At 28.0% G+C, this 26,569-nt stretch overlaps 2 protein-coding genes across 2 annotated transcripts in view; one reads left to right on the plus strand and one right to left on the minus strand.

Moving 5' to 3' along the window:
* Positions 1 to 295: 295 nt before the first annotated feature.
* LOC129958681 (coiled-coil domain-containing protein 28A-like) lies at positions 296 to 20,912 on the plus strand. Its single transcript, XM_056071323.1, has 6 exons — positions 296 to 758; positions 3,423 to 3,575; positions 7,089 to 7,191; positions 10,070 to 10,130; positions 13,713 to 13,735; positions 16,699 to 20,912. The coding sequence occupies exons 1-6, from the start codon at positions 476 to 478 to the stop codon at positions 16,742 to 16,744; spliced, it is 669 nt and encodes a 222-aa protein (XP_055927298.1). The 5' UTR covers positions 296 to 475; the 3' UTR covers positions 16,745 to 20,912.
* A 904-nt stretch (positions 20,913 to 21,816) lies between these two features.
* Positions 21,817 to 26,569, minus strand: part of LOC129958852 (uncharacterized) — a gene marked incomplete in the record, with an annotated part of 40,132 nt that continues 35,379 nt past the window's right edge. The window contains 2 exon segments of the mRNA XM_056071572.1: positions 21,817 to 22,754; positions 22,889 to 22,961. Coding sequence (XP_055927547.1) covers positions 22,052 to 22,754; positions 22,889 to 22,961 — 776 coding nt within the window.

The raw sequence follows: 26,569 nt of genomic DNA on the forward strand, positions 1-26,569 counted from the left end.
GAAATTTGCATAGTTCTTGTTTGCAATTTGATTACGTTCGATTCGAAATCTCGCTCCATCTTCATCTTAAAGTTGTGGGATCTCTGGGCCGTTGCATGTTTCTGGATTTCTGATCTGATTCAATCTGCTGATCTGGATTTGCTCAGCACTTCGAATTACAGAAACCTAGTTCATTTTGCTCACATTTTTTTAAAAATTAATCTTGGAAAACATTCTAGCAATCTATCTGTTTAGCCCATAAACATGTCTTATGACAGATAAGAATGAACTGAAGTGAAGAATCATTGCTGGATGTTGTCTATTTAAATTTGTAAATAAATAAAGTAGGGAATGACGGCCTTGGTTTCCTTTTCCTATATAGCTGTTTGCAAACGTTACGCAAATTAAATGAATGTGGTGTAGGCTGGAGAATGAGAGTAGTAATTATGTTTGTATTGTAGTACATTATTAAATATTTCAACTTTTTTAATTTGTTATGGCGGCGGAACAGGACTCAAATAGAGCGTTACCTGACCTTATATTGGATATTGATAGTGCAGAAGATGATCATGTTACCTTTCCGAATACAGACAGCCCTACATTGTCATCGAAATCTAATACTAAAAATAATCAAGATACTCAGTCATCTACATCGCAACCTACTGGTAAACCTTTGAACAACAACAACAATAATAATAACAATAATAAGCATCAGCTTGGCGATGAGCAGAAATTAGCAAAGGTGGAGTCAAAAGCCACACCAAGGCGCGCACAATTTGGTAATTAAATTTGATGATACAAAGTTTTTGTTTGTTTGTTATCGAGCGGTAACTAAATTTTATCATATAGGATACTCAAGATTTTTATTATAGTAAATAAGTGTAACATTTAATTTTTCATTTGAAAATTAATAATTCAGTGAAAATTAAAAGCCTGTAAACTTTCAAAACCAAGTTAATTTATAATAAGTATAATTTCTCTCCTTTTATACAGCATGGCACAGTTTAATTTTCTTTCTTTATAAAACCCAGTATTTCTGAATCGGGTAAAATTAAATTTTCAGTAGTTAACTATACTATAAAAACTCTCCTATATGCCATAACTCCTTGTTTGAGATTTTGATTTATTTAACATCATCATAATAGCCTCTGGGTAATATAAAGAACTATGTGATATGTTTTATTGTAGTTGATTCACATGATGTTTTTCAGGTATTTCCCAACAGCTTAAGTAATATATACATTTTGCTCTTGAATAGAAGACATGATGTCATCGAACAGTGTAAAAAAATGTATAATTAGATGCCAGATATTGTATATAATAATTTTTATTGTACAACTGTAATATCATGTAAATTGATCGAGTTAAAAAATTAAAAAAATAATTAATATATATTCAAGAGAAATAGGATGCTCTCTTCTTAAAGTCTTCTGTTTGAAAAATTAAAATAGGAAGTCTAGAAATTTTTATGTTATGGATTTTGTTTGTGTTTTGTTTAAGTAACATCTTAAAGATATATATATTATATTATATTTTTTGCTGATTATATTATTTTTTAAATTTTATTGTTTATAAATTCAATTTATCTATTTGCATGTATTACATAATCTTTTTTTGCGATTCATTAATTATTGTTAGATTTTATGAAAATAAAAGATAAAAATTTTAATACAAACTTTGTTTGGAAATACACAGCACTACTGTAAATTTTTTATCTATGTAAGAATTTTTAAGTATGAATATAAACTGCTAATAAATTTAGAATTTTATATTAGCTTCCAGTTCTATAAGTTTATCAGGTTTATAAATTTTTCTGAGGCTTTTAGCAGTTTTGGGAAAATTTAGTGAAGAGTTAGGAGAAAAGAATAATCATGTCAATAACTTGCACTTAAAATTTTTGTACATCAATATTATAGTAATAGAACAGTTTTTCAACAAACCTAGCAAATGTTTTGTGAGTGCACCTTCTTCTACTGGAATAACAGCTGCAGCCTAATACTTTGGATGTAATTTTAAAAACAATAGAATTGTGTTTTCTCCCAATAAACCAAAAGTACCTTTAAAATAATTTACAAAACATAGTGGTGAGTCACGAGTTCAAATGAATTATTACAATTAGTTCGAGAAATTCTCTTTTGAATTTAAACAAAATGAATAAAACTTCCTGGAATTTTACTAATTCCATAACAAATGGGAAAGATTTGACAATATCTTGCTGGATGATGATATTTGCAATTATAACAATATATTTTTTATCAATAAATGTATTGATAAAATGGTTGGCCAATATATTAAAGTAACTGAAGTTCATATAAAATGTCTCTCAAAATGTAATTCATTTTTTTATAATTAGTTTTCATACTATTAAGCCATACCCACTTGCTTCAATACTTCAGCATAACATAAGAGATCTTGAGATCCATATGCATTTTTTTTTTTTTTTTTCATTTTAATAATACTTGCTATCTTCCTGAAATGCAATGAATTTGAAACCTTGATTCATCTTATCATATAACTCACTTCCAGTCATCTGGAGTCAATGTGAATGACATTTACAAATTTCAGTTTTAAATCTTTTTGTCTCTTTTGAAATCAGAACATTAAACCTGCTTTCAAAAGCTTTGGCAAATAGACTGTATTAATCATTGTAAAGACACCACCTATATTAAAATTTACTATGGTTTATAATAAATATGCCTTCTGATTTGAGGTATTATGCAGCTATGTCTTCATTTTTTCCTAATTATCATCTGGTTTCCTGGTGCTATGTTTCTAACCAATAGTTAAACTGTATTTTACATATTGCTGATATTTTATGAGGATGCTTTACTCAGTATTCAAGATTTTGGTATTGTGTGAAAGCCTTCCAAGTACCTACTATCTGCCTGTAATTAAATGTGCTTAATTGTTAACTTTACCCATTAATTTTATATTCTTCCTACTGTATAACCATCAAAGCTCTATGTTATTCATTTTTTACATCACATTTCTGTTATCTACATTTACTACTAGACTACATTTTGAATGTGAGCTTCTCAAAATGTTTACCACAAAATAAGAATTGCTGATATTGATCATCATCTGATATTGCATTCTATATTCATTTTCTGCATTTAATCCAGTCCTCTCTCATTTTCTGCTGGTAATTAAAATATGTGTACTTGTTTATTCACTAGCATATGATTTTAAAATGTCATTTGATAGGGTAAAGGCTTGGATTTTGTTTTTCCTTTCATCATGTAACTATTTGTATAGATCATAAAATTCTTAATTAAAAAAGGCATATAAAGTTTCTTAAACATTCAAAATAATGCTTTCTGTATCTGTACTATTATACATATTAGACCTGTATAATTGGCTTGTTTTGGGGACCTTTGCTGATAAAGAATGTCATACATCACATATTTGTTTTAATCATATATATATATATTTAATTTTTATAGGAGCCAGTAAACAAAAAGCATCTGAGGCCCAATCCACTTCTAGACCATGTGAACAACATACGTTTCTGACTGACATTACTGAGGTTCGGCAGATGGAACAAGGACTTTTGAAACTTTTAGATGACTTTCATTTAGGAAAATTACAAGCATTTGGTATGGGATATAAATTTCTTGATGCATTGCAACTGCTTATATTCCTTTATTAAGCCTGTTTCTACTGATTAAACATTATTTTATTTTCATGTCATTTAATATTATTAAATAATTAATGATAATATTTATTACAATTGCATTATAATGTCAATTATTAGTTACTGACTGAAATACCCAATATTGCTCTAGATGAAATTTTTGTGTTTCTTACTAATGAAAAATTGACAATTTTATTAATTGTCTAATAAGCATTGTAAGCTTTGTTTATGCTTTAGTAATTGTGAGTGAAATTATTAATTATGTTTTGTATGTGAAAAGTTAAAAGCCATTTAATATTAGCTCTGGAATATCAATACGTTCATAAACACTTTTTTGAATAACTTATTTGTAATGTAAAAGATTATTTTAAATGAAATATTATACAGTACAAAATATTTTTATAGTTTGTAGCTCTATTTGTAAATAAATGAGATTGTCTATTGTATCTAAGAGATTTTTAGAGAATTATACAAAATTTAATTAAACCCTTGGATGTTCCAACTTAAATATGTGTTTATAAATATGAAGGTAATAAATATTTTCAAAAGCGAGTTCTAATTTCCATTGACTGTTAAAAGCAAGCTGTCAAGTTTTGAACCAGTTTTTAAGTAACAGGAAATCTCAAAACAAATTTTTAAGCTTAAAAAAAAAAGCATTTTTCAAAATCAGTAAGCCAAATTAACTCTTAAATATGTATTTTCTCCATGTTTTAGCATCTTTAAATTCCATTTTAATAATAATAATAATCTTAGGCAATGCCATGTTGTTTGCTGGTATGATACTGTGCTTGCTTGTGCAGTGGAAACCTTATTTTTAATAATAAAAATTTAATAATATAATTACCATAAAAATGTTCTGAAACCTTTCTTATGCTTTTCAATATTTGTGAGAAAAAATTTGAAAATAACTGTTTAGTTGTCTGGATTAATATAGGGGGGGGGGAGAATTTGTATTTCAGTTTTATTTATGTAGATGATTCTTAATGTTAATCCTTTTGCAGTTTGTTTAAATTGAAAGATATAAATAGTTCATTCTTTAGTAATAGACTGGAAGTCAGAATGTTCAGTGTTTGCATTCTTTGTCAATTCTGAGAATAGTAAAGAGCAGTGGCATAGGAAAGTAGGTGCAACTTGTACTGAATGCTAGCTTTGTGGAAGTAACAAAAAATTGCCAGTTTTTTTTTTTTTTTTATTATTATTATTAATGCACTCTTTTGGTACATAAAATATTTTACATGGGCCTTTGCACACACTGATTGCTCAAATGGCAAATGCATGGTGCAATGTAATGATTTAGTATTATTGTGTAGTATGTGGGAAGAGCAAGCATTCTGTCTTGTTTCTTTTGAAGTAAGTATTCAAGTAAACAGTGCCTCTTCATTGGTTGAATGCATTCAGTTCAAGCAAGGATTTGTGAACTTAATTCTAAAAAACACTGTTCTACCCTGTAAGAATCTTTCTATCCTGCACAAATTGTTCTTGCAGCCTGTACGGAATATACTCTTTTGGAACATTTCTATTATGCATGACTTTTTTATTTTGTGGTTATGGTGTAGGGGGGACCTTAAAAAGTTTGTAGGTGCTTTTTCTCAACTTCTACACTGATCCTTCTGAGAAATAAGGAAATCAGAAATAAGATGGAGTGCTCACTATGAAACTGTTTAGCCTGTGTTTAAGCATTTTTGAAGATTTTTGATGCCAAAGATTGTTGAAGAAGTGATGAGCAGCTCAAATTCTGTTACCTGCAATAAGTCATTTCTTGTTTTACTGCTTTTTGAGTTTATGAAATAACTTCATAGAAAATGTCTACCATGTCCAAAGTGAGATTCTTGAAATCAGCTTCATGAAGTTTGTTATCAAGATTAGAGGTCTAAAGAAAATAACCTTGAAAAAATAAATGACTTTGTTGAGGAAGCACAGCAATTTGCAAAAGAATCTTGTGAAAAGATGAACATTCCTATAGTAAAATAAACTGCCAGAAAAAATTAAAATTATTCCTGAAGAGAAGGCTGTTGAGAAACACTGACTTTGGACAGAAAGCGAAATAGGTCAATGTTTGAGTGTATTGACAGGTGCCACCAAGAAATCGATATATATTGTAAAGACATGAAAAATATATCAGATCGGTTTGCTGTTTTAGAGCCTATCAATATGATCGAAATTTCCCAAGTTTGTACAAAATTTGGTTGAACATTACTGTGAGATTTCTGCAGATGGTATTCTTACAAAAATTTTATTCCTAAAAAGATTTCTAAAAGCCACTGAAATTCCAAAAGAAAAACCTCTTGGTGGAAGTCTTATGAGTTCCTTAAGATTCTTAATTTATGTTTGAATCTGAATTTTTTGGCTCTGTTTCATTTTAGCATTAAGATTATTCTTAACTTAACGTGCTTCTGTTCCAACATGAGAGGATTTTCTAACTCTTAACTAATTAAAAATTATCTCAGATCCATTATGAGCAAAACCCAACTCCTTAACTTTGCCATTTGAAAATAATGTAGCTAAAGGAATCCATTTTGATGATGCAGTTTCAAAATTTGTTGAACATAATGTTAGAAAAAAGAGATTCTAATTATTATGTTGAGGTAAAGTTTGATGGATTAGAGCCTACTGAACAAAACTTGTAAACAGTTGAATTTTCATTTAATTGTATAATAGTAACAATGAAGTTATGCACTAGGTACTATCACTATGAAAGAATAATATTTGCATCATACTTTAAAGTAGCCTATGAAAAAAAGACATTTTAGTTTTTTGTTTTTTTCCATTCATAGAAAATTGTTTAATTAATTTAAAATTATTTATTTTAGTCAAAATTAATTAAAATATAATTAACATTGTACCTTCTTTACTTAACCAATTCAATAAAATAATTGCCTCTTCAATAAATTTTATTTGATATTTAAATGGATATAGAGCTAACAAGTTAAAACTCTGCACTGGGTACCACTAGACTTTGTTATATCACTTCTTAAAAGACCTTTGTTAATGGGTTTCTTATCAATTTTGCTATATGCTTTATCAATTTTGCTTTTGCTTTTAAATATTCATATAGTGTAGATTGATTCATTTTATGCCATCTTCTTGTATATGGCAAATTCCTAGTAACAATCATGATTCAAGTTCATACTAATTGAATCATATAACCAAAACTTTTGGTGTCGCTGTTAATTATTAATGTAAAATGCAGCATTTATTTAATATAATCATGTGTCTTCTTTTCCATTGCATTAAAGGTAATAGTATTTAAATACATTTAACATATAGATCTTTCAGTATTGAAGCATCTGTTGGTAATGAAGAATGCGATTACTGGTTGTTTTGAATTTAGGTAACATTTTTTGTTTAGACAGGCTGAAGTTTTTCTGTTGAAGTTAAAATCTCATTTTACTTGAATACAATTTCTCATAGAAATCATAAACCGAAATTTGAATCTTTGTCAGAAAATTAAAGTATTTGCCTATACTAATTTCAGTTGGTAAAGATTGTACATTTGAAAAAATGGAACAAGTACGTGAACAGCAGGAAAGATTAGCAAGACTTCATTTTGAATTAAATACACAGCAGGAAATGTATGGGTGAGTTTTTTATTTGCATCAGCTTGTCTTTTTTCAGATATGTATCATGGAAAAATCTTTTTGTTAATCAGCATAGTAGCTTTTCGTTTTTTGATCTACCTTCAAACAGGGCTGGATTTTCGCACAGGCGGTGGAGACGGTCGCCTCATGCCTCGAGATTTACAGGGGTTCTCAAAATCTATTTCGACGTTTATTACTAAGCTAAGCAGTCGGATTTTCCCCCCTTTCGCCACAGTTTCCCCTTCGGTCTCGTTTCACAGAATTTTCCCCCTTTACTTTTTCTTCTAAAAATAATTCCTTTCTGCATGTTGGAAGGCAAAGGTTGATTCCTTATCATCCGAGTTACTATTTTCAGATTCCTTTCAATCCTTAGACAAAAACCAACGGGTATGATCTTCCCAAAACATTCTGCTATACCTTCCAATTAATTCCTCCCCTCCACTCTTCCCGCATAAAATTGTTGAACTGGGATAATGTCACGTATATCTTGAATGGCGTTCACTAACACCATACAAAGTAATTACAAATTATAGATCTGGTTATAATTACAAAATACTGATCTTTAGCGTGATTCATTCATTTTTACTGAATGTATTTTAAGAATACGTGTTTTGGACGTCTTTTTGCAGACCGATTCACACCAAAATTTAATTACGATTGTAGTCAAAAGACAATATAACGAAATTCATTGATCTAAGTCATTGCATTTTCGAATTATCGTATTTACATACATGAGAAAGTACTGATCGACGGATGGATGGTCAAACGCCTGACAGATTTGGTTCAAAATTTGATACGAATCACCGTTTCAAATGCTTTTTTTTTTTTTTTTTTTTTGCTATTAATCCTTATTTGTCGGTTAATAAAATACCCATACTTGGATTAAAGCCGTGATTTTTTTTTAATGCAGTATGTTCTCAGTAATGCGGTAGATCATCAAATTAACCAAAGCTCTGGAATAATGAGGTCCATATTATATATATATAATATGGAGATTATTATTCCGGAGTGTTTGTTAATTTATTATATATATACAAGAACTAAAAAGCGCGCAACTTCTGGAAATTTATAAGCTTACGTTTTTACATAATTTTGCTATTAAATATTTCTCTTCCTTTATTTTATTTAGTTAGTTTGATTGAAGCTTTTAATTTTTACTCTATGTGCATTTAAATAATTACAAACAACGAAAATAAAGGAAAAGTAGAAATTTAATTTCATTCTTTTTTTCAAAACTGGCAACATAAATTTTTGATGTTAGAAACAGTCAAAGTTGGGGCTTGAAAATCACTTTCTAGCTTTTAACTTCGAAGCAATTGCGGCTTTAAATACAAAGATGTTTGTCTTAATGAGGCACTAATTTGGTTTATTTCTCTATTTTCAAAATTTAGGAAGTCATAGCGAAATGAAAATTTCAGATTCTCAAAACGCCGTGCTGGCCATTTCTTTTCTAAAAGTTTGTCAATTCAAAATATATATATATTGTCTTTCTTCCTTACTTTCTGCTTACTTATTCTTTATCTACGGCATACCCGCCAGAGCTTGGACAAATAATCTTGAGAATATGTAAAAATTGGACTATTTTCTTAAAATTGTAAAGAATAAAAATTACTAATGAACTCCACGACTCTTACTTCAAATCAAATATTGTTCATAAAATCATGTTTCACATATATATCGATAAAAAGTTTATTATCTGTACAAATGAGGAAATATAAAAGGTCTAGATGCTTTAATTATATACAGGAATTGCCTTCAAATTTCAAAACGATATTATAAAATAAGCATAGAGTCAAAAACTCAATTGAGATGAAAGAAATTGAGTTTTAGCCCACGATATGTTCTTGTCATCAATATTGGTTTTCCAGGAGGGGGCCTCAATATATTTCAGCTCCTGTGTCATGTTGTCAAAATCTGCCACTGCCTTCAAAGCCTTTGATATCTGATTGAGTTGCATTTTGCATTACTAATTTAAAGGGTGTATATAAAGTCTTGCACAGATAAAGGGAAAAAAAACTATTTCTGATACTTTTTTTCTATATATGTACTTCGTTATTTTATTCTTTTTTATTTCGATCCTTATTTCAGATAGTTTTTTTTCTCTTGGTGCAGTATTAACCAAATGAATATAGATGCTGCTAACAGCGGTAACTGAAAATGCCGTCTATGAAAGAAAAGGCTGAGTGTATTTTGAGGTTTCATGAGAGTGAATAACCGATTAGCGTGCAAAGAAGATTTAAAAATGCATATAGACATAAACTGGGACGGTGTTGCAAAGTGTTTGCAGCTCTGGTCCCCAATAAGGACACAATAAAGGGAAGAATAATGAATGCTCTATCATCGGTAACAACAAACATGCTGGTGAATACCTGCCGCGAAATTGAATGTCGTATAGATATTCTCAAAGTTACGAAAGGTGCACATGTTGAAGTGTATTAACGCTGTTGGAAAAAAAATATGTTTGAAGTAAAGATCAAACGAAAAAAATTAAGTATGTCTATATTTTTTCTAATTTTTTTAATAAATTTTCCTTAGATCATTTGTTTGATTTTTCGGGTGCTTGTGAACACCCTGTATATCAAATTTGTGTGATTACAATTATTTGTACATAACGGATCAGTGAAGGCACGTTATAAAATTTTGAAAATGTTGTTGAAATGTATCTGTTTATTTATTTGAAATGCTTTAATTGCATTTTTTATAGTTTCCCCATAACTAGGTGTACAAAATCCGTTAGGTGTTTTAGTTTTGTTATTAAATATCGTCAAAAATTCATTGTATGGTTTACATTTGGTGTATTAGCGTTCAAATAGCTCATAGTGGTTCAAAAAAGTTTTGCATGAAAGTGAGTTCACTTTATTCTGGCTTTGTTTTACAGACCGCAGTCAGAAGATGGCAGGCGTATTGGCAGGGAAAACCTAGGAAAATTAATAGAAAATGTATGTATTTTTTGAATTTTTATCATTTTTCTAGCCTTTTATTTGGTGATCTTTGAGATTATTGTATGTACAAATTATCTTTCTGGTGTAGTTGTTCAATATATATATATATTATTGTGCATTAAAATTAATTTATTTTCCCAACATTTCATTTTTAGTGCTTTTTATTTTTTTAACTCTGACTTTGGAATTTGTCTGATTGCTGATTTGTAAACCTTTAATTTAGTTTAATACTGCCGCCTAAAATAAAATGACAAGCAGAGCATTAATCTAAATAAAAAGAGAAGTTATTATAATGTTTTTTTATATGAATATAGAAAATCTTGTTCAAGTGCTGTTTTTAATTTTTTAATTTATTATTTATTTTATAATTTTTTTCTTTATTCAGAACATTTTTTTTTACTTGATGATGAATTGCGAGTTCTGAAAGGCTTTCTACTTTCACACTAAAAAAATTTACACAAATGAAGTCAAAATATTAAAACTACTTTCCTGATAATGTGTAGATCTCTAGATGCAGCATATAATAACTTTAATTAAATGTTTATATGTTAATGTAAGATATTGTGATTGCAACTAAATTTACTTAATTCTTGCTAATTCCATATTTCTGATGTTGGATACTTGAAATTGCATTGTTCTAATTGAAACCACAGGTGCTCAATAGGATTCATCATGATAGAATTTCGTGGCCTTGGTAGCAAATATTCTTTTTATGTTGCTCAAATCATTCCAAAATCACATGAGCAATGTGGCAGAGAGCATTATCTTGTTGTATAATGCTGCTGCTTTTCTGGAAAGACGGTGAATTTCAAAGGCTCTAACTTGTATCCCATGATGTTTAATTCATGAAAACAGTGAAATTATACCTTGTATAATGGCAAATGAACCAAACCGAGTCGTGGAAAAAAATCATCCCGTAACACTACTAGTGCCAGCAACTTGCTTCTTTCTAACGGCTTTCCAATATTTAATTTCTTAACCGTAAGAGATAGGCATATACTTCCAATTGGAAAAAATGCTTAGAATGACATATAGAAATATAATTTATATTATTTGAATTACTAATTCAACTTTGAAAAGTTACTATGTATACACATACATACATATATTGTTTAATCTCCTAACCTTTCAGTCGGTAACATTAAGTAAGCTATACTGGACCTTAAAATTTTAAATGAAAAAAAAAATAATCTATCTTGTATATTATGATAAAGGGTTCATAATAACATATAATAACAAACTTCATTATGAAAAAAATTCATTTCATTGAAATCTGTAAAATAAATTATGAAAAAGAAAAAAAAGCAACTAAAGATGAAACTTGCCTATTTGCTTTATTGGTGCGTACCAGCAACTGCATATCCTGAATTGTTGATTAGATGTGCAATTATTTTGACCCTTTCATTTTGCTATCTCAATCTGGGCTTTGTCAAAGCCTGCCAAAACTAATACTCGTCGATTTGATCACTGTTCAGCTGAGCATTGCCCCACATTTTTTTATACCCATTCAAAACCATCCCTTCTGTTTGATTATTTTGCAGACGTCTTCAGAAAGTACTAGCGATTTTAATGGTTGATCTATATATAATATTTCAAATTCTACAAAGTTGAGCAGATAACTTATTCCGGTTATGTCTTTAAAATTTTTCTATAAATATTTTAATAGATTTATCTATTAATTTCTACTGAAAATATAAGTAGGGGGAAAGCAGGGCCTATTGAGTTAGAAAGCTAAACTTTGAAGAAAAAAAAGATACTTATCCAATTTTACCAATAAAAAGGTGCTTTCAATATTTTGTTGATTAAAAATGTTATTCAATAAAAATTTAAGAACATGACATCCTATTGTACAAGGAATTAAAATCATTATTATAATGTTAATTCAGTTAATTATTTAATGGTTGTTAAAAACAAATTTACTATGAGAAAATAATAGTGAATCTATCCATTCCTACTGAAAAAATAATTTTTCTGACTTGATGTTAATAATAGAAAGTTGTTATTAATATATATATATATATATATATATATATATAATACAATATAATAAATTTATTACAAACAATAACTGTAAAAATATTTTCTTTTATATATTTTGTTACATTATTTTATATTTTTAGTTACATATTTTTATTTTAAATTGTTATGTTTTATATAATTTAGGATACATTTCAATTTAGATCTATGTTGAATTAGTATTCTGTGTGTTAAGAATTCAGTTAACCACATGGTCTTCCTGGGTGGAGCTAGCTGCCAATCATGTAAATATCACGTGGTCTCCCTGTTGATGTTAGTATACTTTTTTTCCGGTAGAAGGGAACTTGGTTCCTGTACTAGGGGGGAGTGTGATCTTGGCTCTCTCTCTCTCTCTCTCTCCCGAGAAATTTTATGTGTACTTCTCTAGGCCTACTACACTATGGCATACTCATGTGCCTCTTGTTGTTAATGCTACCAATAAACCACATAAAAGACAACATGTGTCTACAAGTCATTTCACCCATGCAACAATTTTCACTATCAAATAAATTATTGTGTAATCATGAAATGCAGTTGTTTACACTGTGTTTTTAGTGTTAATTATTTAATTTAGTGTTAATCTCATATAATAAAACAACAGCAGTTTGATTAAATATTTATAAAGGGATGCACTCATATTTGCTTCTCAATATTCCATGTCTGTTTAGCTGAGTTGTATTTAGCTGTTGTATTGTCGACATATTCAAAATTTAAATGTCGTTTCATAAGACACTGAACATTGCACAATCTTGTCTTCATTCTGGTACAGATGGGCTGTTGATGATGAACACAACTCCTTAGTGGTGGATTTCATGTTTGTACCAGTTTATAAATCTGTGGGGAGAGAAAAAAAAAGTAACTGAATGCAATCATCTGAGTTTTGGCATCTAAATAATAAGGCAATATGTGAACAAAATTTTTCCTTCATCAGGGAAGATAAATTAACATATTTTCCTATTACCAGAAATATTAATATCAGTTGAATTTGAAGGGCAAAGCATGAAAAGAAATTTTCTAAAATGTTTTTTTTTTCCCCTAATCTAATGTTCAAATGTTCATTCAAATCTTTTGAAAAGAAATCCTGTGAATAATAATATTGCTCCTATACCAGTTTTAAGTCTCCTGCTCTTTAATATCATGAGATTAGTGCACATTACTTTTTTCCTCCTCTGATGACCCTAGTTTCATTTTTAGCTTGTTTGAATTCTGAACTGGATAATAAATAAAAAATAAAGCATTATCTAATAATAAATGACAAAAAGAATCAAATTTGTAATTCAGCAGATTTTAATAAAAGGATTCGAGGGCATATATGTTTTTACTAATGTTTATTTATTTTGAAATTAAACAGTATACTTAATCATTTTTACTAGGTAAGTTAAAGCCAGATATTATAAATCAGTAATAAAAAATTAAATTCATTTTGAAAATAATATTAATTGTCTTAATAGATATTTGCATATCTAATTTACTTTATTCTTTCCATTTTATATAATATATGAATAAACAATGTAGTTTTTATTAAAATTTGATTAATTCCTAATTAATAAATTTTTTTTCCAGTTGCAGCAGTTAAGCCGTAGTATGTATCCTTTTTGAAATTATCATTTTTTTTTAATGTGAGAATTTTATTTTGTGGTATCTGCATAGTTTTTGAAAGCACAGTGTGAATTCTTCTTTTGAAGTAATTAGTTTGTTGCCATTTCCCCCTTTTATCTTTTTTTAAAAAATATATGTTTATTTGTCAATGGTTGATAGATTCTTTGATAAAGTGTATAAAATTTTAACTAAATTATATATTAAACATTCATACCTGCCTGGTACAAAACAGTATTAATGCAGTTTAGCTAAATATTCTGTAATTATAGTAAAGTGTACTTATTTCATTTTTAATAATAATTTGGTATTTGCAAAAATTCTTCTTGAGATTTGATTTTATATTTGAGATATTTTATAACAAATGAAAAATAATTGAATACTTTCTAAATTTTTGAATTTTGTGGCTTCAGTTTATGGTTTTACCTTAAGAAAACTGAAAATAATGTGATTTATTAAAATTCCATTAAATTTCATGTTATGAAAATTTAATTCTAATTATAGTTTAATTGGAAGTATTTTAGAAAAATTTAGGAATTCTTTTGTTAATTAATATGCTATATACTAAGTAGAAAAGCACACAGAGAAACGCTCTACCTAGGAAAACCTACGGAGAAACGCTCTTCACAGGACAAACTTTTGCTAAAAAGCAATATCATAATAATAAAATGATATTAATTAAAGTTATGAGTAGTAAATTTGGGAATTGAGAGCTTAGAGGCATCAATTATACTATCTTTCAGTCTTAAAAAGTGCAAAACTCTTTCAAAGTTCTGAAATAAAGTTTTGAGAAATCCACATCAGCATTGTAATTTTGCTAATATTCACAAATGCCGTCATTAACTGCTTTTATTTTATTTTATGATCTGATTGTTATATACTTTTAATCACTAAAGTTTCATTTATGTATGATAAAGAGAATTAAATACAAGAATTTTACGTTAATTAGATAATATTTGTTATTTTCATTTCTTCATATTCTGAAATTTTTTATCTACAACAGAGACTTTTACCAGAATACTTCTCTAAAAATCATTTATTACAATCAGTTAATACATGTTTCCATTCAGTTCTAGCAAGGTTTCTCCGAGAAATGCATCAAAAAAAATTTTGTCAACATTAACTGAATTAATATTACTAACTTAATCTTCAAGGATTTAAGTTTAGATTAGTATTTTTTGCTACTGTAAATTATGCTATATTCTTGTAGCAAATCCCGTTGATACTTCAATTGACCTTCAAGTCTAAATTTGTAAAATATAAGGTAATTCGGAAAATTAGCAGATGCAAGAAATAGGTGGGAATAGCTATGTCCTACTTGTGGTACTCTGTGGAAATGTTAAATTCTAATGAATGCCAATGGAAGGTTGTGGTCCATTTAATTTGTTCACTAGAACAATATAAATATCAATTTCGGCCAAAAAATGTAAAGTTTTTTTGTGTAACATGATTTTTATGTGCGAAAAATCTTACTGCAGCTGCAGTTCATCGTAAACGTGCGAAGTTTACGGATTAAACGCGTGGGTGAAGTAAATGCATCATATGTACATGGTGCCGTATATTTAATGAAGGTTAAGCGATATGCACAATGAGGCAGAAATTGGATGCCCATCTTGAATCAACAATAAAAACTTACAGGAAATTGAGGAAAGAATCTATATAATTCGTAAATTCACGATATCTGAATTTTATGTACACTTCTCCAAATTTCTCGAACTATATTTTATTATGCTGCAATAAGAAGTTAAGATGTTTCCAGTTATATATATGTTGGATAAAAATATTCCTTACTGTGGAAATCGAAACACATCGCAGACCATCGGTGGCACCTGGATACCATTTTATCTGCTCATAGATTCAATCTTATCTTCTCCGCAAACACATTGCAGTCAATGGAGGGGAGCCGTAAACATTCATCAATGAAAAATACTACTTATAACAGTAGTATTTTGGGATTCGAAAGAAGTATTGTCAGAGAAATTCATAGAAAGTGAATTGGTCATCAATTCAGAAATCTACTGTGAAATATTATGATCACTCAGGCAGGTCGTCTAAACAGCTTGCTGAGTTCCTATGTGGTTTCGGCTTATTATTGCAGTGCCCTGACATTTCTAGAGGGGATACTGAGAAATATCACTGCAAATTCTTTAGAATGTTTTTGACCATCCGTGCCCAGATTTGGTACTAAGTGACTCATTTCAGGCACACGAAAAAGTAGTTTCTGTTACACCGCTTCAATGAAAATAGTGTCGCGATGCCTTTAGAGGCCAGTTTCATTAATTGGTAGTATATTTTTAGAAGGAATTTTAATTCTTTAAAATATTTTGACAGGTGTTTCAATTCCGTAGGCGATTATGCCAAAAAATAACGTACTGTTTTAGTTCTCAAATTTATATAAGAGAAGTTTTATCAGCGAATACATATTATTGATAATTAAATGGAAATTACTTTCCTAATTGCACTTGTATTTTATGTATCCTTTCAAATGTCAATATGTAAAAATAGGCGTAATTTAACGAAGTCACTTTGCAGGTTTCACATTATTATTTGTATTGCAAGAATTATTTGATATTAAATATGTTATGCGTTTTCCCTTAAGCTATTGGCTGTGATAACTGAAGTTGACTATGTAGGAAAAGCTTTATAATGCATGTGTGCACAAAATAATGCTGTCGAGTATACTATCATAATATATTTAATGTTAAATGAGAGTATTGTGAATAGATATATTGTACTGTGGATTATCTTTTATATCAAAATTGTGTGGTTCTGTTCAGTTTTTTCTATAGTCTTGAGACATATCGAAATACAAATTATGCCATTCACTAGGGTTTAATTATTCATACTTTCTATGCACTGTCAACTTGAGTCATCACTGACAGTAGAAAATTTATAATGCTAAAATTTTTTTTTAAAAAAAAAAATCGTTTCTATTTTCCTTAATTTGTTCCAGTGAACAACTCCAAATTTCAAGTCCTAGTTTACAAACTGATGTTTAAAACTGGTCATTATAAATTTTTTAATTGACATTAAAAAATGAAAGCACTATTTTCAATTTTATTTTACATATTATTATACATGTATATTACTTTGCTTGCCTATGAATCTCTTTCCATTATTCATTAAAATATTTACCTTTTTTAATTATTTAACATCGTATTTGTTTGCTGAAATTTTTACTGTAATATAATTTATTTATGCTTTGTAGTTGCAAATCGAGGCGATACAGTATATTTTTACTCAAAAAGGGGTTTCCCTCTATTTTTTAATGGTTCTCCTTTGCTAATGTAGGATGAATCGTTTGTAAATATATTTTGAATATTTTATTCATAAAATACTCACCACAAAAAAAAATCAATTAATTTATAAATTATTATGCAAATGGTGAACAAGTTCCTTCAAAAGGGTTTTTTAAAGTAAAATTGTGTATACAAGCATTGCTGATTACTATAAAAATTTGCATTTATGATAATTATATTTATAATAAGAATTCTTTCCGAAAAAAATCATCTGTACTTCTGATTTAAAATGACTGCTTATCCTGGTTATTTTGTAATACATTCTTGATATCTTTACCTTCCTAACTGATTTTTTTTTTTTTTTTTGCCTCAACTTTTTTTTGTAAATGTATGTATTTATTAACGTGTGAATGTATTTTAACTGAGGAAATTCATTTATATTTTTTCACACATTTTGCTTTTTGATGTGTCTCATTCTTTTGCATTTTGGTACCAATGTACTATCTTCATTTGATGTACATATAATCTTAAAAAAATTTTTAACTTATTTGTATGCTTGCATATAGTGCAACGTATGTTTTAATGAAAACGGTCTTATGAAATGTACATAACTACAAATTGTCTATTAAGTAGGATTGGTTTTGTTTAAATGGTAAGTCAGTAAAAATTTTCATTGGAAGTAATTTAAAAAGTAAATATAGAATCATTGTATTTAAAAGGAGTTGCAATCTGGATTTTACTAACAGTATTATACTTTTGAAAAGGCAAAACAAATTTCGAAATTGACGGATAGTAATAAACCATTCATTTAAAGTATAAATGAAAATTTTCGATTTTGATTATATGATTTAACTGTAAGAAATATATTTATCTTTGTCAAAGAATTTGAAGACAAATAATATCTTATCTTAATCTTATTTATGATTTTAAAAAAATAACACTTCTTTTGATATTGGCTTCTTTTTATGTGAAAGTAATATTTTGCAAATTGAGAATCAAATTTTGTCCAGCACCATTTTTTTTTCCCTCGAATATTTTGTCAGATTTTTTTGAGATTTAATTAATATTTCTTAAACACTTATTTCAGTAGACCTTAAATATCTTTTGATTTTATTTATTTTCGTAAACCAATACTTAGAACTTAATTGCTTGAGAAATTATAGAATGCTATTTTACTTACATTTTGTCTCATATACAATCTGTATTTATTGTATTAAGCCCAAGGAATTGATTAATTGAATCAAAATGGGGTGCTGTGCATAAAATAGAATTAATGTCCTCAAGAGTGTTTGTTACAAAATAAAATGTTTTGAAATGAAATAGTGTTTTGAAAAACTTTCCTTGTTGAATATACCTCGTTTTTGTCTTGCCCCTGAGGAAATGAAAAACATTTCAGTGCTTATTTTCACCATATTTATGAAGTGAATGAAATTTATGTATCTTTCCTTCTTGTGCAATAATTGTTCTCTTATATATTGGCATTTTTAAAAAAATATTCATGCATTACTTAATTTGTGTCTTTCTGTAATTAAATTTTCAATAATCTCTATTTTTTTATGAGAAGCATTTGATGCATTTCTATTTTCTCTTTTGTGTCCTTACAGTTAACTGTGATTTATTTGAAGAGATTGTGCTGGTTTACTGTATATTTTACTATAGACTAATTTTCAGATGATATAGTTTTTTAGGCATTGGTAGAATGTGTATACTCTATTAGACTATTCTGAAGCAATACTACACTTTTGGAGCCAATACTTATATATATATTTTTTCCTTGTATAGGTTTTAGAACTAACACTATTGTAGTATATTTAATCATATCTTTCAAAGTCCATAGACTGAAGAAGTTTAAATTCTGTTTAGAGATTAATTCAAGTAGAAAAAAAAATTTGCATTCCAATTTTTATTCATAATTAATAAGTGTTCATTATTTTTATGCTTCAAATATTTTCATTTACAAATTATTTGAATCTGTAATTTTTTTTTTCCAAAAATTATTGAAAAGTATAGAAATACAAATTTGAGTTAAAATCCCATGATCTATGCCTTTTCCTCTTTCTATTAATGCAGTTTCTTTTAGTTTATGTGAAATATGTTTTCGGAATGCTATTTAGGATCTGATTTATACAGAAACTGATATAACTGATTTTGATCCTTGTTATTTCATGAAAAAGGAATCGGTTATATTGTTTAATCAGTGTTCGAAAACGGATAATTGTTTGTAATCCGAACAAAAGGAATTCTTTTCTGCTTGAAAAGGCTTGATTAGTTTTAAAAATAGTTGTTGTTGTTTTTTTCAGTTATTTCTGGATTTATCTTCTAAATATTAATATTAAATGTAAATCATATTTTCAGCTCGATTATATTTGTTTTTGAAATTTTTATAGCAATGACTACTACTAACTCCGTCCGTTAAATCTTACTCAATGATGATATTTGCATAAATTTTAGTTTATAAAAATTATAAGATCTTGATTTTAGTGGTGCATATTTATATGTAAATATCGTGTTTTTCGTTAATTTTATTTCCTCTTTTTGTATCTGTCATAAAATTTGCTCAACAGATGTGATCTGAGCTCACATAAGTTAATTAAAATAATTTACAACAGTGTAATTATATAATTGTTGCAGTTTGTTCAAGATATTTTTTTTTTTTTCGTTTAGAAAATATGATAAATGTTTTTGATTCTAATTTAAAATTAAATGAAGAAATGAGAAGGAAGAATTTAGAGTATAAGTTTAATGTGATATTCAAAAACTGTTATTTTAACTACTAATATTTTTTATCAGGAAATAAACTGTGATTATGTACTGTATTTTCTTATTTGAAATGTAACGGAAAGTGATAATGTGCACAAAAGGGCATGATGAGAGCCAAATATCACTTAAATTGGGGAGAGGGTAAAATATGTGCTTACCATGTACATTTACCTAAAAGTATTAAGATGATGCAGTATGACGAAAATGATTGTACAAAAATTCTTTACTTGCACACATTCTAATAACAAACATTGATTGGTACAAAATTTATTTAAATATTGCAGAGACGTTATAACTCCGATTTTTTTTAAATTTAAAATGAAATATTTAATCCAAAATGTGCCTTGATTTTCTTTAGAATTTTAGGAAGGAGCTATATATTTTTCGTTTCAAAAAATTGTCTCATGTCTTTATCGATAAAATGAAATCTTTTTAATAACCGTAGTTGGAATTAAATATTGTAATTAATGCAAGTCACATTATTATCTTGACTAGCTATTCTAAACTGTTAATTTAAATATTTAATTGAATTTATTGCAATATAAAAATTACCCAGAATTTGTATAGTTTATTTAATGTTATTGTGAATAAAATAATTATATGACCAGATTTTTTACCGGGATATTTCAATTTTCTTTTTAAAAAAAACTATCTTCATGATTTTCCTGGAAGCTAAAATAAGATCTGCTTTTTATTAAATGTTGCTTTTAGGAAATTTCGGTGAATATAAAAGCTTTATTTTTTTTAAACTCTCGTTAAATGCTCATTTCTGATTAATTTCAATGACTTTAATGTTCATTACAACGTGACGTGTTTTAAACGCCATTTATAGAAAAAAATCTATTGGTGAGTGCTTTAAAATCTTAAAACACTTATCGTATACTTTTATATTACAAAGAATCAGCTATTTCTAATGTTATTTTTTCTTCTTAGAATAATAACAGAAATTGTTCTTTTCAAAGCAATTTAAATATGCTTTGAATCACTGAATTTTAATTTTATTTTTTCATGTTTTATGTTGCAAGTGGAATTGGAAATAGTGATGTAATTAAGTTATACTTTTGGAATGCATTATATAACTTAATTGCATTAGTGTATCAATTCATATCTTTTTTGTGTTATCCCCAAATTGCCTTTATTATTTATATATGTTAAAATTATTTAGTAATTGACCTAATTTATTGATATATTAAATTATTACAACTGATTGAAATTTGATAATTTTTTTGGGAAAAATGTTTTTTTCATATGTAATTTTTACAATTATTATATTGCATATTATTTCCATGTGGAATGTTAAAACTGAAATGATTGAAAAATGTTATATTTTAATCAGAGACTGATTTAACCAAATGTATTTGTCTTATTTTTATAAGATATATATTAAAAGAATTTTTAATTGCATCAGTTTCAATTCTTTATAAGAATTTATCAAGCATAATCAGAAATTCCATGTTAAACTTATAATTAAATTTATAGACAAAAAAAATCCATCTTTCTAAAAACATAGAATAATACTGCAATGTTTTCATTTTATTCATTTATATTTGTTTTATGAAATATTGATTTTCGTTTCATTAACACTTCATACATACTTAAATATTTATGAATAAGAGACACTAATGAATCTGTAAAAAGGTATTTTTTATCTTTGGGTTTTGTATAGCTAAGTTTTAAGAAAATATTTCAGTAGGATGTTATCTCCTTAAATTGACAAGTGTTTCATTGCTGACGTTCAAACCTATTTGAATGTTTCATCAGAAAATGGTTATATTATTAAATATCTAAGTAAAGAATGTTAAGTAAGGTTAGATTTTTAAAGAGAACCTAGAGAACAGTTTAACTATAATAATCTTTCATCCAACATCAAAAACTAATAATTTAATGAACTTTAACTTTTTCTTTGTGCATTGCTCAAATAAATTATAGGTGTTTTTTTTTTGTTTTGTTTTTTTTTAGAAAAAAAATTTAGTTTTTTTTTTCAAGTTAGCATTGTGTACAATAACAAAATTAATACCGTGCTTACTTTGAAACACAGACCAGCTATATTTAAATTTTTAATGAGCAAAAGATCTCTATCAAAAAGTAACATTTTAATGATTCGAAGTAAAAGTGTCCTCTGAAAATTTAAAGAATCATGTATAACTGCTTTGTACCAAAATAGACAGTGTTGTTCAACTGTATGACGCCATTAAATGGCATTTCATCTCTCTGAATGAAATATCCGTTTCTAAATATCACCTCTGAAATAGTTGATATGGTCTATGGTTTCAAAATGTTCAATAAATCTGTAAACCTCATTTATCATCACACATTTGAAAAATAATCGTCTTGATAAATATCATTGTCAATCATTTGAAGCTGTTCTGTATCCTTTTTACTAGTGAATCTTCCCTCTTTGGTATCCAAGTAAATGGAATTGCTTACTAATTCCGAGAATGTGGTTTGTAATTTAGGCTCATAATCAGCGATTTTCTGTTTTTCGTCAAATCTTGCGCTTAAAGAACTTGTATTTGAGTATTCATATGCTGGTTTGTGAATTGCATCTGTGTTTTTGTTATGTTCTGGGACCGAATTTTCTGGCAAAGAAGCTCGCCCTGGCAAGCTCATTTTCCGGCCAAACTTCTTTGCACCACTTCTTAGCCATGTTTCTGCTGCACTGGTAAATGTACTAGGCCCAGAAGGAGGTCTGTGTGAATCCACAGGTTCTGCATATATGTGAGCTGTATATATATCGGATGATGTACTCACAGGTATTGTTTTTGGGTAAGCAGCTGATGTTTCAAATGGTTGTGCATATACAGGATCAGTATCTACAGGAAGAATTGGCAAATGAGGAAGAGCAGAACTTGGTTTTCGAGGCTTTGTACTTGATGGATTATTTCTTAACTCGATGACATCTTCATATGTATTTGCTTTATAATTCCGTTGCTCCTTTGATTGTTCGTGATACAATATTGAATCAGTTACTCCGACGTGAAAAACAGTAGAATTGGTGCTTGTTTGCCGTCTGAAAATAAAGAAAGGATTATAATTTGTATTTTCTCATTATAATTCATTTATTCTTAAGTAATTTTGTTAAAATGTTTTTAAATATATTTCATAAATTAAAAATATAAAAAAATTATTTTCTTTAAAATTTACCTTTTCTTTATAATCAGAAAACACATCGCTACACAAAGTATGCAAATAGCTGTTCCAGCTCCCACAGCAACAGCTGATACTAGAAACAAAATATTCAATATTTTGTTTAAACTATCAGAACTTGAAATTGAATTAGCATTTAATACATTGCAAGCAACAAAATGAATAAAATCATTACAAATATATCAGTTTTATTCTTGTACATCCAAAATATATCTTCTTAATTCTTGACAGTTTCCATTTACATCCCTCACCCTTTAAATTACAAATTTTCCTTTCTATTCATACTTATGCTATATTTAAAAAGTAGTACTAAGAAAAATTTTCTCAGAAACATTAAACTCGTTGCAGATTTGCCTATTGATTTAATCTGCAAGCAATAAACTGCATTTACAAATCTTTTAAACAGAGTATTTGATATTTTTTGTCTTTATTTAAATTTTTATTTTACTTAAAATAAAAATATGAAGCACAAATATTCATTTTTATTTTAACAGCTGCTTTAAAAAAATATCTCTTCTAAATAGCCTTCAAGTTAGTGCTTCTGCCTCTTGTTTTATTCAGGTTTTGCAGTGCATATGATTTTGTGAATTTTCTAGGAAAAATTATTACATTTTGGACCTACAAATAGCAAGCTCTTCATTTATTCATTATTTATATAAAATGATAATTAAAATACCTTTCTGAAATTTTATTATAATTTAGAAAAGAATTTATACGTTAAGTTTTTTTTTTTTCATTGTATTCCATGGCAGAAATCACTAGGAGCTATAATAATTTTAAACGTTGACTGCAAATAATAGTTACGCGATTTCAATTCTTATACCAGAATAATTTGTTGTTGTTGTTGTTTCTAATCCCAGGTGCTATAGCTGCGCTATACCACCTCCATGAAACCAAAGATCTCTAAAAAGTCCAAAAAGAATAGCGGATCCCTTAAAATCTCAAAAATCGTAAAATTTTAATATTTAAGAATGTGATTGGGGGAGGCTTGATATGCCTTACACCAAGGACTTTCAGCAAAGATCCTCCGTCCGTGTTGGAAGGTGAGGGATTTGGTGTGTCCACTCAAAAAACGAGAAAGCCGTTTGCTGTTTTCTAGAGATATTCAGGCGGTGGCAGAATAATTTGTTATTTTATTTAACATTTTGTTTCAAATTCCAAGAAATTACAATTTCAATGCTAGTGCCTGAAAATTCTTAAAACTATCACTATTTATAGAAAATATTTTGCAAATGGAGTTCCTAGGAATTTTCAGAATAGTTACTAAAGTAATTTTTATTAAATAGAGGACTTTGTTTATTATTTAACATTAATTTATGTAGAGAATTTCAAAACGCTGCTGAAATGTCTAAAAATCTTAGAATTCTCATTTCAGTTTTAGAGAGGTGTATGCCCTACAGTTTAATCAAGCGCTAAAACATTTTGAGATATGAATAATTTTGTTGCTTAGCGGGGGGGGGGGGAATAAAATATTTAAGCTACAGAAAATACGCGTTTGGAAACATATCGAGGTAATTTTTATTAATAGGAATATTTTATTACGCTTGTATCCTGTACTCAACAAATACGATTAGTCTACAAATATCACAAAAATATATAATATTGCCTATATACATGTTTTCGCGACAATTAGCAATAAATGCTTGCATGAATTAAATCCCTGATGTGATTTTATCTAATTTGTTTTTGATATTATATTAATTTATTTCAAGTATTTGTGTAATTACCCATTTTGTTTCCCAAATTATGTTAATGCAACCACTTTGGAGACCAGCTTGTCCGCCCAGATTACTTATTTTTATACTGTTAAACAATTAATATGGAGTGTATTTTTTCTCCCTTGTTATCTAATATGACAGAAAAACATGAATGTAATTGAATCAATATGTTACAAATTACTGCAGAAGCAAAATGAAAATGCATATATTATGAAATAAAAGTGGATGTGAAAATCCACTGAAATGGGTTCTAAATTAATGCCAAAAAAGGCAATTTTTGAAACTTAATTTTAACATTGGTAAAAGCGTACAATCGCATGTTTTGATAGATGAGTTTAAATTTAAACATAACATTAAAAACTTTGTTATATATGTATTAAATTTAAAAAAAAAAAAAAAAATTACAGAAATTAAATTGATATCATAAAAAAGATCACTTTTTGAGTTTTAAGACAATGCAACGATCACCTGATATTTCTGAGATAATAGTTTTGGAAGATATAGCCATCAATTTTCATGGGTAAGTCATCGCGATTTCTCACCTGGCGATGGTTAAGTCTATTTTTGCTCTCAAACTTTCTGTTTCTCACTTATTTCTTGATTTCTTTTACAATTTCTTTCCTTTGACTGAATGGAGTTTTGGTACTCTCTTCTGATTTTTTTACTATAATTTGTAGCTCCATTATTTTGCTGTACATTGAAATAAATGCATTTCTAAAACATTCGTTGAAGCAAGAAGCAATCTGAAACTTTCATATAGTAATTTGTTTATATTTGGCTGTTCCCGTTCTGCCATAAGTAATAAGAGTGATTTCTGTGCCACGTACATAAGCGTGTATATAGATTTATATAGCATATATATAGATTTGGTGTTTGGAAGCGATTCGTAACTATGGAATTATTTAATCAATTATATTAATTTGTTAGAAATATATTATTATTTCGATGGCGTGTATTCCTTTTAATACATGCCCTCTTAATAACTGAATTGTGAGCATTATTTATCTCATCCAACATCAGTTTTATTATAAAGAATTTAATTTAATTTGAAGGTGGTTTCATAAGCAAACTTGTCAATTCTCAAACTTGTCAAAACAACAATTCTCAAAATTTATCTTGAATCTTTGAGTCTATTTTTCAATTTCTTGACAGAATCAGTTATCAGTAAAAATATCCATATTTTGCAGGAATGATGGTTAACTCAACCGAAACTTGATTGTACGTATTCTGTACAATTCCCAAATATGAAATATGTGGACAAGAGTGAGGTAAGTTTTTGATAGTCAAACGGATTAATAATGACAACATTTTTGCAAAATATAATTATTACAATTATGAAATATTTATTATAAGATAAATTATCCGAAAGACTCTTTTGTGCAAATCAAGGTTTCACTTAGTACAGTTATTCAAAAGTTCTAATCTTAATAGAAAAAAAAAATTCCGCATGGAGCATATAATGTTGTAACTGGATATTAAGGAATCACACAAGCGTCTGCAACATTTATTTCACCTGTTATGAAAAGCAGTTATCGATAAATTGCGATGTCTCAAAGATTATTAAAATATAAAATTGCGAATCAACAGCTTTCTTAATTTAGGACTGGGTTTTTACTGAAATATCCACGTTATTTTTAAATGACATTTATTCAAAATATCGAAAGTCAATTTTGTATTTTTGAGCTGCTAGATTTGCAAAATCCCACAATATGCTTCGTATCGATCGATTTTGGATACATGAAATGTCTTTTTAAGTGCCCGAACACATTAAAAAGTTGCAGCCAAAATTCACATTTTGAAAGAAATTTGTTTGTTTGGGATTGATTATTTTTTTTCTTAGCTTTCTAAAAAACAGTTATTTTTATCTCTACGTTAATTAGAAGCCGAGATATTTATATATATATATATATTTTTTATCAGAAAGAAGATATTTATATTTTACCGAAACCAGTGGGCGTTT

This window comes from Argiope bruennichi, chromosome X1 (assembly GCF_947563725.1).
Source record: "Argiope bruennichi chromosome X1, qqArgBrue1.1, whole genome shotgun sequence".
Taxonomy (NCBI): Eukaryota; Metazoa; Arthropoda; class Arachnida; order Araneae; family Araneidae; genus Argiope; species Argiope bruennichi.